A 14,316-nucleotide genomic window follows, 5' to 3' on the forward strand; every position below is an offset into this window, starting at 1 on the left:
CAAAGAGGATAAGAAAATAAATGGATTTGAAGACTCCCTAACAGATTTTTTTAACTCGTTAATTAATGTAGTGAAAGAAGAAAAATAGAGAAATTGCAGTATTTTCCCCCACATTTATTTATTTATCATTTTGCAAGAAGAATATATTTCTTTGGAAAGGGAGATCTATTTATGCTTTAATATGTAGTCACTTTAATTATATTATATAGTCACTTCTTAATATATAGTCACTTCTTCTGTTGCTTTAATTCAGCAGAAGAAGGGTTGCTAAAAAGGGGCCCTCTTTTCTTCCCTCAAACTTCCAGCCCAGCATTTTTCCCCAATGCCCACAACAGCATTTGCATGGTCTGTTGGATTGGGGAATTTTTCTACAAGAAAAGCTAAATAAATTAAGTAGTTCTTTGATTTATTTTCTTAATGTTCCAGTTTAATTCATAAGTACAGCAGATTTTGAGACTTAACTGCAGGCCTTTAGGATAATGTAGAAAATGAAGGAGTTGCTTTGTTGACTTGGGGAATTAATAAATCATTAGGTGTTTTGGAGAGGTAAGTATGCTAGAAATTCTAGGGTTCAAGTCACATCAAAATAAAGCATATCTTTTTCCTATAAATATGAATTGCAATGGGAAAATAAGCAATAAAGTAAGATTTGGAGTATCTCAGAACTTTAAGATGAACTATTTGCTCACTTTTACTTTTTTTCTTCCCCCTTCTGTAGGGTGGTAGAAGTGGAAAGACAGTCCCAGAACTGGAAAAAACAATTGGCTTGATGAAAAAGGTTGTAGAGAGAGTCCAAAGAGAAAATGAAGAACTGAAAAAAGCTCCAGCTGTGGTTTCTAATGAGAAATTACTTGGTCTTGAGCAGGAAAATGAGAGGCTAAAGGTACAGATTTATCTCCAGTAACGATATTTAGGTAACAGTTTATATGCAAGTTAGTAACAAAATGGAATAGCAAGCCTGTTGATACTGATTGGCACAAAACCGTTGTGAAAATACCCGATATGATATATATAGAACAGAAAGGCAAAACTTCATTTTAGCAAAATATACTGCACAGTTTAAGGTACTTTGTACCTTCAGCATATATTTAACTATGTGATAAAATGTTCACTGTGCTAAGTAGCTGAACTATGCTGTGCTTTAAAAATGGAAATCTGAAATCTACTAAGCGATGTAAATGTGTTTTAACAAATGGTTTGATCTTTAGTCTGAAATGGAAAAAACGAAACTTGATCTGGAGGGCCAGCTGAATGCGCGTTGTGAATCTAAAACCAAAGGAATGGAAAAACTCATTACTGAAAATGAGAGACTGCGTAAAGAACTGAAAAAGGTATGATCATTTTAATGCATCCCTTTATTTCCACTAGGCACTGGTTATGGTAAGTATATGGTTTTTATTTTTTTAATGGTTGATATAACACTGATATTGCTATGACAGTTTTATTTCACTATATGTGGAGAGGAGAAATCCAAGGACCAGCCCAAGACCAAATCTGGAAGTTGTAGTGCTAGTAGTCTTGGCTGCAGTTTTCTTCTGCAGTAGCACTGACCCTCTCTCACTGTTGAGATGCTTCCTGTGAGGTTAAGTCTTCCATAAAGCTTTGCTTTTATTGAATAACAGGAAGCTGACAGTGGAGAGAAGCTACGAATAGAGAAGAATAACTTGGAGATATTAAATGGGAAGTTAAATCTTCAGCTGGAGGAAACCATTAAGAAGCTAAATTTGGCTGAGAGCCAATTTGATGGAGCTGACAGCAGAAACTGGAAGTCCATTGTAACAAGGTAGGAATTGAGAATGCGTAAGGATGGCAGAGAGCAAGTTTTGGTAAGAAATACTTAGTCCTGGACTCCTGGATGACTTTAGGGTGAAGTAAGTTGATGTGTTGCAAAGTACTCTTTAATAAACAGAAATGGATGGTATCTACAAAATCAGAACCTCTGACAGTAAACTTGGTAGGGCATAAAATCAGCTGGACAGGAGAGAGACTTGTCTAATTTCATTTTAGGTCAGATCACTGTTGATGTCCAAGATTTTAGTCCCTTCCTGGTCTGGCACTCCCACAGGATCCCTTGGAGGGTCTAGTGCTACCCTGACATATTGCTGAGCCATTTGTTCATTGAGACTTCAAAAAGCCAGTTGGTTGTTTTTAACCTTCCCTTGAACTATCCAGTGAGGTAAAATGTCTCTAAGGCCAGATGACAACCATAATTTGTCTAAGGAAGGAGGGCAAAACCAACTGCAGGACAGGACAGAAGTAGCTAATGGCTACAGCAGAGAGGATGTGAGCATGCAGTGAAGATCATAGGCCCTTAACAGCTGGCATATTGGCACAGCAATATTCACACATTTATTCTTTTTGTTCTTCACCTGTTTTGAAAAACATTTCTACTTGGTTCTATTTAGTTGAGAGATACATAATTATGTACAGGTACAAAATACATGGTCATGTTTAATTGTACTTCCCTATTTCAGCTCATGTGAATAAAGCCTTCTATTTGCATTTACTTTAACATGAATTTAAAGTAATTTAATAACATAATGACCTTACTAACCTAGAGAAGCTGCTTGGGGAACTTTAACATGCAATCCACCTCACCAGCACATCTACCAATGCATATACATGGTAACAGTAAGTGTTTCTTAGGGCAGACAAAGGGTTGTCATCCCAGTGACCCTTCAGAAGACTGGCAGGTAGCAAGGTGTTGGACACTGAATTGCTATCTGAAAATCCAGATGGATTCAGATGGGGGACTGGGCTATGTGACCTCTAGAGGTCACATAGCCCAGTCAACATTTCAAATTCTACACAAACCTTTTTGTAGCCTTGTAAAGCTCAAAGCAAAGTGGAATCTTCCTCAGATTGCTCTTCCTTCAGGGTAAACAATTTACTGCAGAATAGTTTTGGCATTGGAGTCTTCATCTTCTCCATCTGTATTAGCCCTTTTCTCAGTATATTACTTAAATTACTTAATCATTAAAAAAATACTTTCAAAGGTATAACACTGAAGTAAGATCCAGCTAGTGTACATACTGCACTAGTATGTACACTTTTAGCAGCAGGTGTTTGGGGTTTATGTGCAATAGCATAAAAAGATTCCTGTCCCCTTTTAATAAAATGTAGGCATAAAAAGAGAACTATGGAAGTGTAATATCTAGAAAAGCCTTTATTTATTCAAGGATTAAAGATGTGTTTCTCATAATGCTTCTTTCAGCAAACTGTATTTATAAGGCCAGTGGTTATTTCAAGGCCAATGCCCCAAACATATTTTAGGGTGTATTTTACAGCATTTATTCTCCTAAAGATATTTTAATCTGTTTCTGCATAAGTATTAACTTTTGCTCTTTTTTTTCCTAAATGAAAATACTGCCAGAATGCAGGAAACTAAGTTGAAGGAAATGGAAATAGATATTGCTAAAAAAACCCAAAGCATTGCTAACCTTAAACGGCTGCTTCAGGAAGCAACAGAACGTGAACACAGTGCTGATAAAAATTTACAAGATCTGAAACAACAAGTGAGTAAAATTTAGCTAGATAACTCTGAAAGTAGAATGGTTAATTCATCTTTGTAATGTCTGTAGTGGCAGAATACTTGTTTTTTTTCCAATCTTTTACTTTTTAGGTTTTATTCAGTCATAGTTGCTAATTTACATATTTTAGCCAATTAATGAGGTTTACCACATATTATCAATATATATTCTTGACTTGCAGTCTGAGGAAAACAATTATTTTTCTATGTTCTTCTGTAGGGTTTTTTACTATAGTTTCAGTGATCACATGAAATCCTGTAGACAGATGCTTCAAAAGGTCTTACAATCTTTTTTTCAAGCTTGTTCTGCAGTGAGGTTGCTGCAGAGATTTCCCTATTCCCTTGTTTGGTTTTTTTGGTGAGGGACAGGAGTGTATTGAATTCGCTATCCCAAACAGGCTCCTCATTTCTGTTTTCAGTCTGACCTCTTATGTGCAGTCTCCAGTAGTCTTACAAGTACTATTGTACATGTGGAAGAGTTAATAAATTTTTAACTCAGGTACCTTTGAAAAGATGTATCGTGTTTTGGATTTTAAGTACAGAGGTGCAGTCCTAGAATTGCACTAAATCTTCTCATTTATTTACATGCACATGATTTTCTTCCCCAGGCACCTGGTACTGGCCCTTCTCAGTGTAAGGTATCAAATACAAAACTTCCAATTTGGGAAGTCATATATATATATTATCTAAGGAAGTAGATGTGTTGAATAAATAGAACTTGGAATTGAGTCCTGTAAAACAATTATTTTGTTAGTTTTCCCATTTTTCCTTTTCTAACAATAGTGTTATTAACATGAAGTATATACCAGCAGCAAATTTAACACAGAGATAGAAGTCTTTCATTTTGTGGTATTACTCTGGGAGCGACACAGTTTCTTTCATGTCTCAAGTACTGAGGAAGGGATGAGATCAAAGTTAACTACATTTCAAAAACCTGAGCCTGATGGCGTAAAAAAAAAAACAAAACAAAACAAATCCTTACCATGTTAGGTAGTAACAGAACAAAAGCCTATCATTGCCAGTAGCCTCATGCGAGTTCCTGAACTGTCACTGCATTTATTACCTGTATATAATCACTTATTTAAACCATTGTTGTGCTCCTGCATCTTTACCAGGCATTTCTTTCAGAGGCTCCCTCCCTCTCTGGTCAGGGACCTCTTCTAACTTAACTGCAGGTTACCCCTAGTCAGTGTACTGTCCTTGGGATTGTCATTGCAAATCACAGGGTTTTCATACATTCTTTCAAAATGAACTGGGACAACCATGTGCAAATAAGCACATGTGTAATATTTTTAAAGCATTTAAATTATTTAGGCATATGAATTCCTTACGCACATGTATACAGTATGCTGGTGTAGCTAGGTATCCAGCTTTCTTTGTTAGTCTAACTTCTAAATACATATTTCTTCACCCTTCATGATATATGAACTAACTTTGGAAAGACTGTCAAGAATGAGCTTTGTGTGTAGAAAATGTACAGGAACAATTAATTTTTTTCTGATAGCTTAATGTTTGATTACATCCTTAGTATTATTTTCATTCTTTTTTAATCTTATATTCAAGAAAACTCTATGTGAACTGCATTGCCATGGATATTGATTACAAGAATAAAACTTCCTTAATTTTTCTTTTAAGATTGAGCATCTTAAACATCTTCCTGAAGGTGCAGGGACAGAGCAAAACATCAGGAAGGAGCTTCAGCTTTTAAGGTAATGTACTTCTAAACTAATGAAACACCTCAGCCAACATACATGAAATAAGAAGATCAGAAAATGGCTACTGCAATTTTTAGTTAAATATTTTTATGTTTTAAAATATTTTAATAATGAAAACAATCTATTTTTTTTTTTTAATATTCCAGATTAACTAATAATCAATTAGAGAAAGAAAAAGCAGAATTAGTGCATCAGATGCAGGCTTATAAGAATGAAAGACACACCGCTACAAGTGAAGGTCCTGCAGCTGGTAATAATTTTCAATACCTTAAAATAATGATCTTCTTGTATTTAGGGTCTGAAACTACTTAACATGTGTGTGCAAAGTGATAAAAAATCTACAGAATTATTTGAAGTAGATTAATACGGAAGTAGGGTAAACTCAAGCAGATTAAGGTCTTGGATTTTTGAGTACATATACAAGCTTTTTGAGAATTTTCAGTAGAAATCTCCATAATTAATTATTTTGAGCAACAGGCTGTAAACTTTGTATGATTTTCCCCAGGTTATTTGTTTGGTGATCTCAACTGGTTTTATTTACCTGTTTCAATTTTCAGGAGATGCAGAATTATTGAAACAAGATTATTTGTGCCATGGGTTTTCACTAAATATTTCATAAAAAATCTTTATTTTTTGCAGGACATAATGAAAGTATGGAGGATAAAATTGACAAACTACTGAAAGAAATGGATGACCTCCAGTCACAGCTGCAGACTTCAGAGCTCGAAAAACAGAAATTAAAGGTGAGCTGCAAGGATCATCCTAGGCAAGATAACAAGCAAAACTATGGTTAGCTAGAAAGAGCTGTTTAATAGCTGAATTAATATTTAATGACAAAGTCAATTTTTAAACATTGTTTACAAAGCCTATTTTGTTTTTATGAAGGTAGTGTTTATGGGTAGAGTTTTTTGCTTCTAGACAAGATCGTTATTCTCTTATCATAAATGATTTTATGCCCCCAAGACAAAGGCAAAAAACGGTGTTGTGTGGTATTAACAAAGTTCTGGATAAAGGTGGTACTCCTTCATTCTTTTCAATAGGAAGAGACAAAAGAGCTGAGAAGAGAACTAGAAACCTATAATCCTTCCTTTTTTGAAGAACTTGAGGATCTAAAATATAACTACAAAGAAGAAGTAAAAAAAAATGTTATCTTGGAAGAGAGATTGAAGCAGCTTTGTGAAGAGTTTGGCATTCAGGATAGTCCAGGCAATGTTTCTGTTGATTAGGGTAGTGTTCAGTATCCTCATCATTGGTACAAAAAATAAAATTGTCTGTGTTTATCTTGGAATTATACAAGTCTCTAAAAAGTTATGTTAGTTTGCACACACCCAAGAGGGCAAAATTGGACTATTCAACAGTTCAGTGTCAGTATTTATATACAACAGTCAAAATAGAAGCGAGTTTTACCCCTCCCAGCTCTTGTGCAATAATATATTTTAATTAAGAGCAGTTAATTTGGGTATTGAGGTGTCAGGTGAAATTGAAACTTTAGGCTTCTCTTAAAAGTCAATAAACATTTAAACTGTCAGCATATGAAGTATACTAAGTCCCAGATCAGTAACAATACGTAATTTGCTCTTGTTGTCTTGTGCAACCATAATGTTTAACTCTGGACTCAGGGTGAATGTGCTGGATGTCTGTTCTTATTACTCCTGGTTATTTTTACCTAAATATTAAAAAATCCAAGAACAAAGAACTGAAAATGAAGCTATAGTATCTCAGCCAAACCACTAGTATTTTTGTACATAACTGATTTTTCATTTTGTTAATTTTATATTGCTGGATGTATACTTTTATAGCAGAGATGAAATAAAGCCAACTCAAATGATCATTCAGTCTCACCTTTATTATTTATATACCTTATCTTACTTAATATGTCTGTGATAAGTTTCCTAATTGAGACAAAATTCCCATTTACAACTACTAAGCCAAGTCATGTTTCTCTCTACTTACTAGGCTCTCCAAAATAAAACTATTTTCTATTATTTACTCTTTTTGTCCCAAAATAGTGCAAGTGCCTGTAAGATACAGGTTAACTGGGTTTTTAAATCATAGCATAATGCTGCAGATGTACAGTTAAGTGATACCAGGAATTTTTCCCCCGTAAGAAACAGTTACAACTTCAAAAAAAATTGTCAGATTTTAGGACTAATTCTGGTCCCAACTGAAATATGTCTTTTTATTGTTAAGAAGCTTTATGCTAACTCTCAAATCTACATACAACAGTGGCAAAATAATTACATTTGTAGAAGCACAAGCAACGTAACTTTTCCAGTTGATTGCATTCATTAGTAAAGCTTTTAGGACCAGCCAGTGTTAGAAAACATATTTCCTTACACTTACTGCTAACAGTTTCCAGGAATGTGTTCAAAGGTTAGGGATTTTTTATAAAACAAAAATGCTGGAAGCTAGATCTCTGCTCTAGCTGTCATATCTCTGTTATTTAGTCATTTAGGATAAACTTAAAATGATACAGTAGTACCTGGGCTGTTGCCAAAGCTAGAAGAGTATTCATGAAGAATTCTGTGAGAGACACAAGTAAGAGGAATGCAGAACATATAACAATTAGCTTAAAAGCAAAGAATAATTTCAAGCATCAAACTTGATATCTTTGAGTCTGTCAAATTTCTGTCCATCCAACATTGAAAAATGGTGAAACAAACTCTTTGGTTCAAAGTCATAGTCACATTTAGTTCCATTAAAAGAAATTACAACAGGCTGAGAATTCAGGTACGTCTCTGCAAGTGGCCAAGGTAAACCAAGATGATGGCGATGGAGCTAAAAGAAAAGGAAAGAAGATCAGTTTAGCCATTTTGATAGAGTAGTGCAAAAATTCCCAGCTTGGGAAGTGTGTAGGTGTCTGTGGATTCCAAGATCCTCTGCATCAGGGCACTTAAAACCATGAATAAGTTATCTCTATAACATGAACAACAACAAAGTGCAAAAGGCAAACCAGAACCAAGGTGTCCTCCACAGTTTCAGAAATAATACAAACCTGCTAATTAATCAGAAATCACATTCTTATTAATAATACTTGTTCTATTAGTCAACATAACAAGAATTTAATTTTTAAATAGAGGAATTAAGCTTAAAAACTAATGATTTCTATACCGAGAGGCAAGAAAATATGTTCTCAAGTTGGGAATGAAAAAGTTCAATATGTTGTCATTGTAATGATTCAGCGGCTTAACTAATTGTACTGTCAACTCATTTGTTGGAGAACATTTACTATTAAGGAATTTTGAGAAAAAGATGAAAAGTGAATACAGTACGTCACATTTTATGAATTGTTACAGCTTTCCACATGTTCATCCACATACTTACCTTGATTAAACACCCATCATTGCAGTGCCACACAATTCCTTCAACTTTACCCTCTGTACAGCTTTCAAACCAAGACAGTATGTCATTTTGCTTCAAGGCAGGTGGATTCTTTATTTCAAAAGCTCCATGTGGGACCAGAAGATGTACAGGGTGTTTCTTGCTTCCCAATCCTACATTTAAAGAAACAAATACCTTCCTCCTAGTTAAAAGTGTTTCCTCACTTTTTTCATTGCAGACATCTTAAAAGAACTCCATAAAGGTAAACATCTATTAGATACTGCAATATTGTCCTGCCTTTAACAGAACAGTTAATTAAATGGTTAAGTACCAAATTCAGCTGTCTCTCCTCACATTTTAATTTATATTTATTAAAACCTCATCCTCCTTTGTATAAAATAAATATGACATAGATTTATACAGTTGTCTATTTTCCATTGTGGTCACCTCCTCTGTCACCATACAGCTACCAGCAAAATCCTTCATACTTCAGATCACAATCAATGGCACACACACACCTTAGTTCCAGAAAATGTGGCGTATCTCCTCATGAATACGTAAAACTGGGCTGTTAACAACTGCATTGCCTTTTCCTGTTAACATAAATCTTCATTTAAGAACACAGCTATTAGAACTTTTTGTTGCAATTCTTGTACATACTAAGGAAATGCTTAGGACCGGGTAGGACTATTTTTCCCATCCATGCTTGCAAAGCACAAAATTTAGAACTCACTTCTGCTCATATGTAATTGGTTTCTCACTATAAGGCCTTTAAAGGAAGAAGCCACAACTGAAATTTAGCCTAAATTACATTTCCTTAAAAAAATTCCTATTTCATAATTTAAAAGTTGCAACTTATGGGGGCTCCAAAAGCTAACTTTAGGGACTCCAAAAAATGGCTGAATAAAGTTTTCTACTTCAATTCATCAAAAGAGTATGCAAAAAAGTGAAGGCTCCAAGAAACAAACTTAAAAAATTCTACTAGTATTTTAACAGTAATATTTACAACAGTTTTTCCAGTCAAAATATTTTTGAAAGACAAAAGCAATGCATTTTTATAGTAACTGAGGTTAATAGACATAACTCGTCCCATGACAACTCAGCTTTCTAAGGTTGAGTATTTTTGGGTGAGAGTTCCTCCAGCCAGCCCTTGCTCTCTTTTCTAAGAAGGTTGCTACAGAAAAACTCTTTTAAAAAGCTAACACAAAGAAAATGCATTGATTTCACTCAAAAATACCACTTATGAAAAAAGTATTTAGGAACAGACCATATAAACCTACCATATGGATTTGCATTAATATTAGTTCCAATAAGCTCCAATGTTTGTTCTAGAATTTCTGATAATGGCATGGGACTGATTTCCAGAAGCCCTGGGTCAGCATGGTGTTTCAATACCAGTGCTACTCCAGCCTCATAATTTACAACAGATGAGTGCCAGCAATACTGCTTACTGTTCTTCTCCACGGGCACCCAACCTATGAGAAAACACATTTTACCAAAGTAAGTATCTGAAGTTATTAAATGGATACTAGAAACCATTACAGGCATTATAAAAAACCATACAGTTAACTACAAACAGAAAGAGTAAAAACTGCTGTATGTTAGAAGAATGCAAATGTGACAATCACGCCTTCAGCTGAAGGCCTCTAAGTTTGTACAGCAAACTGCAATTATTTCCATGTGTCAGAAGAACAAAGCCTTTCTGGATAGTGAATGAATGACGTTCCAATTTTATTTTTTCTGAATATGTTAACTACTATTTTTAACCTTGGAATTAATTCTAATTCACTTCAGACATTCACACACACCTTTCCCCAGTTTTACCTGTGCTGCATCATAGGTACCTGGCATATGTCCATTTTCATCAGGCAAAGGACTGCCATTAGAGAACTCTATGTCCTTCGCTGGAATCCAGGTATCTGGAACAGGCTTGAAGTCCTCTTCAATATTCCAAACAAATTCTAGACATATAAAAGCAACACTCTGTTTTTGGTAAACTGTTAACCAACTTTGCTTTAGTAGTCATTCAATGCAATTATCAAAATACAATTTATTTAAACCTTGTTTGTTATAGACAGTAGTCCCAGTTACTTTGTACTAACACCAACATCTATCACACTCAAGTGGTTTACCATTAGGATAGTTTAAAGATGCACTTAGTCTTTAATAAGTTTAAAAGTTCAAAAATTAGGATTAAAAATTTGGCAACCTATTCCAGTTTAAAGCTCTTCAATGTAAAGGGTGATGTCAAAAAAACTGGAGCAGGATAACTGATTATTTGTTAGCCTAGTTGTTTTTCTAACTGGATAACTTACGTTGTCCAAAAGAAGGAAAGAAATCTTCACTAACCTTTGCAATCTTCCAATGAATACAAGAATCGTTTGAACCTTTTTTCACCTTGTTTGGAGGGTTTTCGATCCAACCTGGCCCACAGGTAGGGCTGTCCTAGGAGTTTCCAAAGACAAAACCAGCACTTTACTGAGCTGACTATACCCTGCAGAGTACTGAAATCAACTACGTAACAGGCACGATAGAAATTCCCATTTGCCACTAGAGAAATTTTATAAGTAAAGCCATCCACTATTTAAATTCAAAGTACACTGTGTGAATTTCCAGATCTATTTTAGATTCTGTGTACAGTCCTGCCTAGCACAATACAGAAGGTGAAGGCATGAGCCCCGGAGTGAGTCAATAAATCACAGTCTTCTCATTTCCTTCCAACTTCTGTACTTCTATAAATCTTCCCCAAGGAAAGTAGGCACTCTATTATACATGACCCAGTTTGCAAGGAAGACTTACTAATAAGAAGTTAAAAAGCTGGAATAGTTCCTGGATATTCATATTCACTTAAATCATACTTCAGATATTTTAGAGAACAAATGCTAGATAGAACAACTTTAGAAACACCTTCTAAGTCTATGGTAACTATGGTAACATCACTTTGTGGTGAAGATGCTTAATGACACTTGAATTCACAACAGCTGTAAATAAAGCATACAAAAAAAGGGAAAACTAAGAAAAACGAGTTCTAGTCAGCATGAGAAATCAACAAATGGATCTTCCTTATTACCTTTATATGTTGTTACATAACAGCAGGTTCCATCCACCTTTTCAGTAGGAACTGCATTGTGTACATCTGCCTCTAATGCCTTTCCAGTAATAGTGTCAGTTGCCAAAACTTTAAATGGCTGAAAAGAAGACAAGTGGCTAAGTTACTGCCTTGCTCTCATACAGACTCTTGCTCCTTTTACAGTTGGCTTCTATAAATCCAGCTCTTGAAGTATTACATATTATAGGGCTGATTTATAATAATTTCTTCAAAACTTGATAGTTTGCAAAGTACTCTAAGACAGAAGAACTAGGGCAATCTGTTTGTAAAGTCTCTCCCTCTTTCCCATTCTTGATTATTATTTACAGATGATTTTGCTGTCCACTTTAAACAGGGCATATAAACTACAAGGGTTCCCATCCAGCACAGCAGCATTTTGAGATCCACCTTCCTGCATTAGGGTTGCAATAAAAATTCCTCCTGACTCAGCTTTCAGTTTGGAGATGAAAGACAATACCAGCATGTTAGTGCAATACACAGAGCGGGTGTGCTTTTGCAAGGTAGCAAAAGCATCCTGTATTAAACACTTAGTATCAGCAATGCCAGTTAAACATTTTCGCACTTCAAAAGAGCAAAGAAATATAGGATCTGTGGATCTTAAAGAAACAGCCAACTAGTACAAATTTCTAGAACTTCTGTACAGCTTCTCTAACAGTTTCACTGCAAACATGCAATCAGTGATGTTTGGAGTCAAATCTTTTTCTCCGTAATTATCACACCCCCCTCTTCTCTCCCCAGTCAACTTTGTCTTTTAATTTGAACTCGCTCTGCTAGCAAAACACAAAGCAAGTCCTTGTCTTGCAAAAGTCTTGAAACAGAATATGGAATTCATAAAATGAGAACCTGTGTTACATGACATAACTGTTTCATATTATTAAATGTTTAACCATAATAAACAGCACATATGAAGATTACATTAAAAATTTCAGGGTAGTGACAAAACATTCCCATTGATTTTACCACTAGTACCACCCCCTTTCTTCCCTACCAGTCATAACCACGTTTTATTCTTGCCTAAACTTTAAAAAATCAAAACAAATCAAAGCAACAACAACAAAAAAAAAATACAAAAAATCCCCAAGCCAAAACCAGCCAAACAAAAATAGCACATGCCAGTTCCAGATCTATTACCCTGTTAGGTTTTTCTGTGCAAACAATCACCAGTGTAGGGAGGTACCCTTATATTACCATTATTGAGATGGTTTAACTCTAAGTCAAACAATTATGTTACTGTTGTTTTGGCAACCATTTCAGCTCTTTCATCCAGAAGCAAATCACCAAGGGGAGAAGGTCACCTACAGCTGCAGTCAATCTCACCACACAGCTGCTACTAAAACCAGGGAACAGAAGCTGGAGGTCTGCAGCTAGACAGGTGAGTGTGCCGCCCTAATCTGTCCACATCTCACAGCCTCATTTTTCTTCCTGAGGAATGCTCACAGGCGGCAATGACAGGACGGTTTCACACAGGCTCCCCGTGCGGCCATGCTGGAGTGGCCTTCACTTAGTAAAAGCAAACACAGCATCAGGGTGAATACCTGTATGCACTTGCCAGGTAAAGCATGGGGCTAACCTCACACGGCACTCAGACGGGCCTTCTCTGCATTTCAGCGGGACACCCCTATACAAGCCTATCCCGTGAGATTCCCTTAAATCTGCAGCCGACCTTCTCGCCACTCGGCCGTGCCTGGGGGCTCTGACACGGTCCGTGCTGTTGCAAGCCGCGGCCCAGCGGTTTCCCCTGGGCTCGGGCACGGGCCCAGGCCCACCTGCCTGCCCCCCGTCCTCCCGTCCCGGTGCTGCCCCAGCCACCTGTCGCTCTCGCTTGGCCGAAGGCTCGTCCTTCACCTCGGTGACGAACAGACACGGCACCTTGCGCTGCACCGCGCCCCGCCGCCTCATGGCCCCGGCCAGCCGCCCGCGCCCGCCGCCGCCGTGCCTGCGCCCGCCCCGCCGCGCTGCGCCACGGGAAATGGAGTCCGCCGCGGCTGCCGCCGGAGCGCTGCTGCCGCGCGGGGCGGGGCCGCCTCCCGTCTAACATCGGGCCTGGCGCCGCCGTGGCTCCGCTCGCCTGGCCCGGCCCGGCCCGGCCGGGGCAGCTGCGCTTTCTCCAGCGGCGGCTCCTGCGAGAGTAGGCTCCTATGGACTCCCGGGTCTATAGAGTCTGCCAGGAACTTAGTCCAGCGCGGGCTACTCATGGTGTCACAGCCTCCTTTGGGTGCACCCGCCTGCCCTGACGTGAGGCCCTGCGCAGGCGGCAGGGCTATCTCTGCTGCACCGTGGATCTTCATGGGCTGCAGGGGTACAGCTGCCTCACCATGGCCTTCACCACGGGCTGCAGGAGACGCTCTCTGCCCCGGCGTCTGGAGCACCTTCACCCCCTTCTTCCCTGACCTTAGTGGCTGAGGGTTCTTTCTCTCACACATATTCTCACTCCTCCCTCTTAATGTTGTCACCCAGCACCCAGCAGACAGCGGTATCTTTGTGGTATCAGAGATCTGTTTTTAAGACCACAGTCGCATCAGCAAGAAGTTTAGCTTCACTAAATTGGCTTGTTCCATTTCACATTAAAAAAGCACCAGAATGGGCGACTCTTTGAAACGATGTGATATTCTATATTTTACTTGGATGCAGTGGAGAGAAAG

General features: G+C 37.6%; 2 protein-coding genes across 3 annotated transcripts in view; one reads left to right on the top strand and one right to left on the bottom strand.

The window, feature by feature from the left end:
* CEP290 (centrosomal protein 290) overlaps positions 1-7,075 on the top strand; it is a 47,772-nt gene extending 40,697 nt beyond the window's left edge. For both annotated transcript variants that reach the window (XM_059846826.1, XM_059846825.1), the window contains exons 47-54: positions 719-883; positions 1,209-1,331; positions 1,623-1,783; positions 3,374-3,515; positions 5,165-5,238; positions 5,391-5,494; positions 5,884-5,987; positions 6,285-7,075. In XM_059846826.1, coding sequence (XP_059702809.1) covers positions 719-883; positions 1,209-1,331; positions 1,623-1,783; positions 3,374-3,515; positions 5,165-5,238; positions 5,391-5,494; positions 5,884-5,987; positions 6,285-6,470 — 1,059 coding nt within the window. In that variant the 3' untranslated portion in view covers positions 6,471-7,075. The remainder of the gene's footprint in view (positions 1-718; positions 884-1,208; positions 1,332-1,622; positions 1,784-3,373; positions 3,516-5,164; positions 5,239-5,390; positions 5,495-5,883; positions 5,988-6,284) is intronic.
* RLIG1 (RNA 5'-phosphate and 3'-OH ligase 1) lies at positions 7,070-13,613 on the bottom strand. Its single transcript, XM_059846828.1, has 7 exons — positions 13,484-13,613; positions 11,636-11,753; positions 10,915-11,010; positions 10,410-10,526; positions 9,846-10,040; positions 8,569-8,738; positions 7,070-8,022 (listed from the first exon to the last, which is right to left on the bottom strand). The coding sequence occupies exons 1-7, from the start codon at positions 13,571-13,573 to the stop codon at positions 7,834-7,836; spliced, it is 975 nt and encodes a 324-aa protein (XP_059702811.1). The 5' UTR covers positions 13,574-13,613; the 3' UTR covers positions 7,070-7,833.
* Between the last annotated feature and the right edge of the window lie 703 nt (positions 13,614-14,316).

This window comes from Haemorhous mexicanus, chromosome 5 (assembly GCF_027477595.1).
Source record: "Haemorhous mexicanus isolate bHaeMex1 chromosome 5, bHaeMex1.pri, whole genome shotgun sequence".
Classification (NCBI taxonomy): Eukaryota; Metazoa; Chordata; class Aves; order Passeriformes; family Fringillidae; genus Haemorhous; species Haemorhous mexicanus.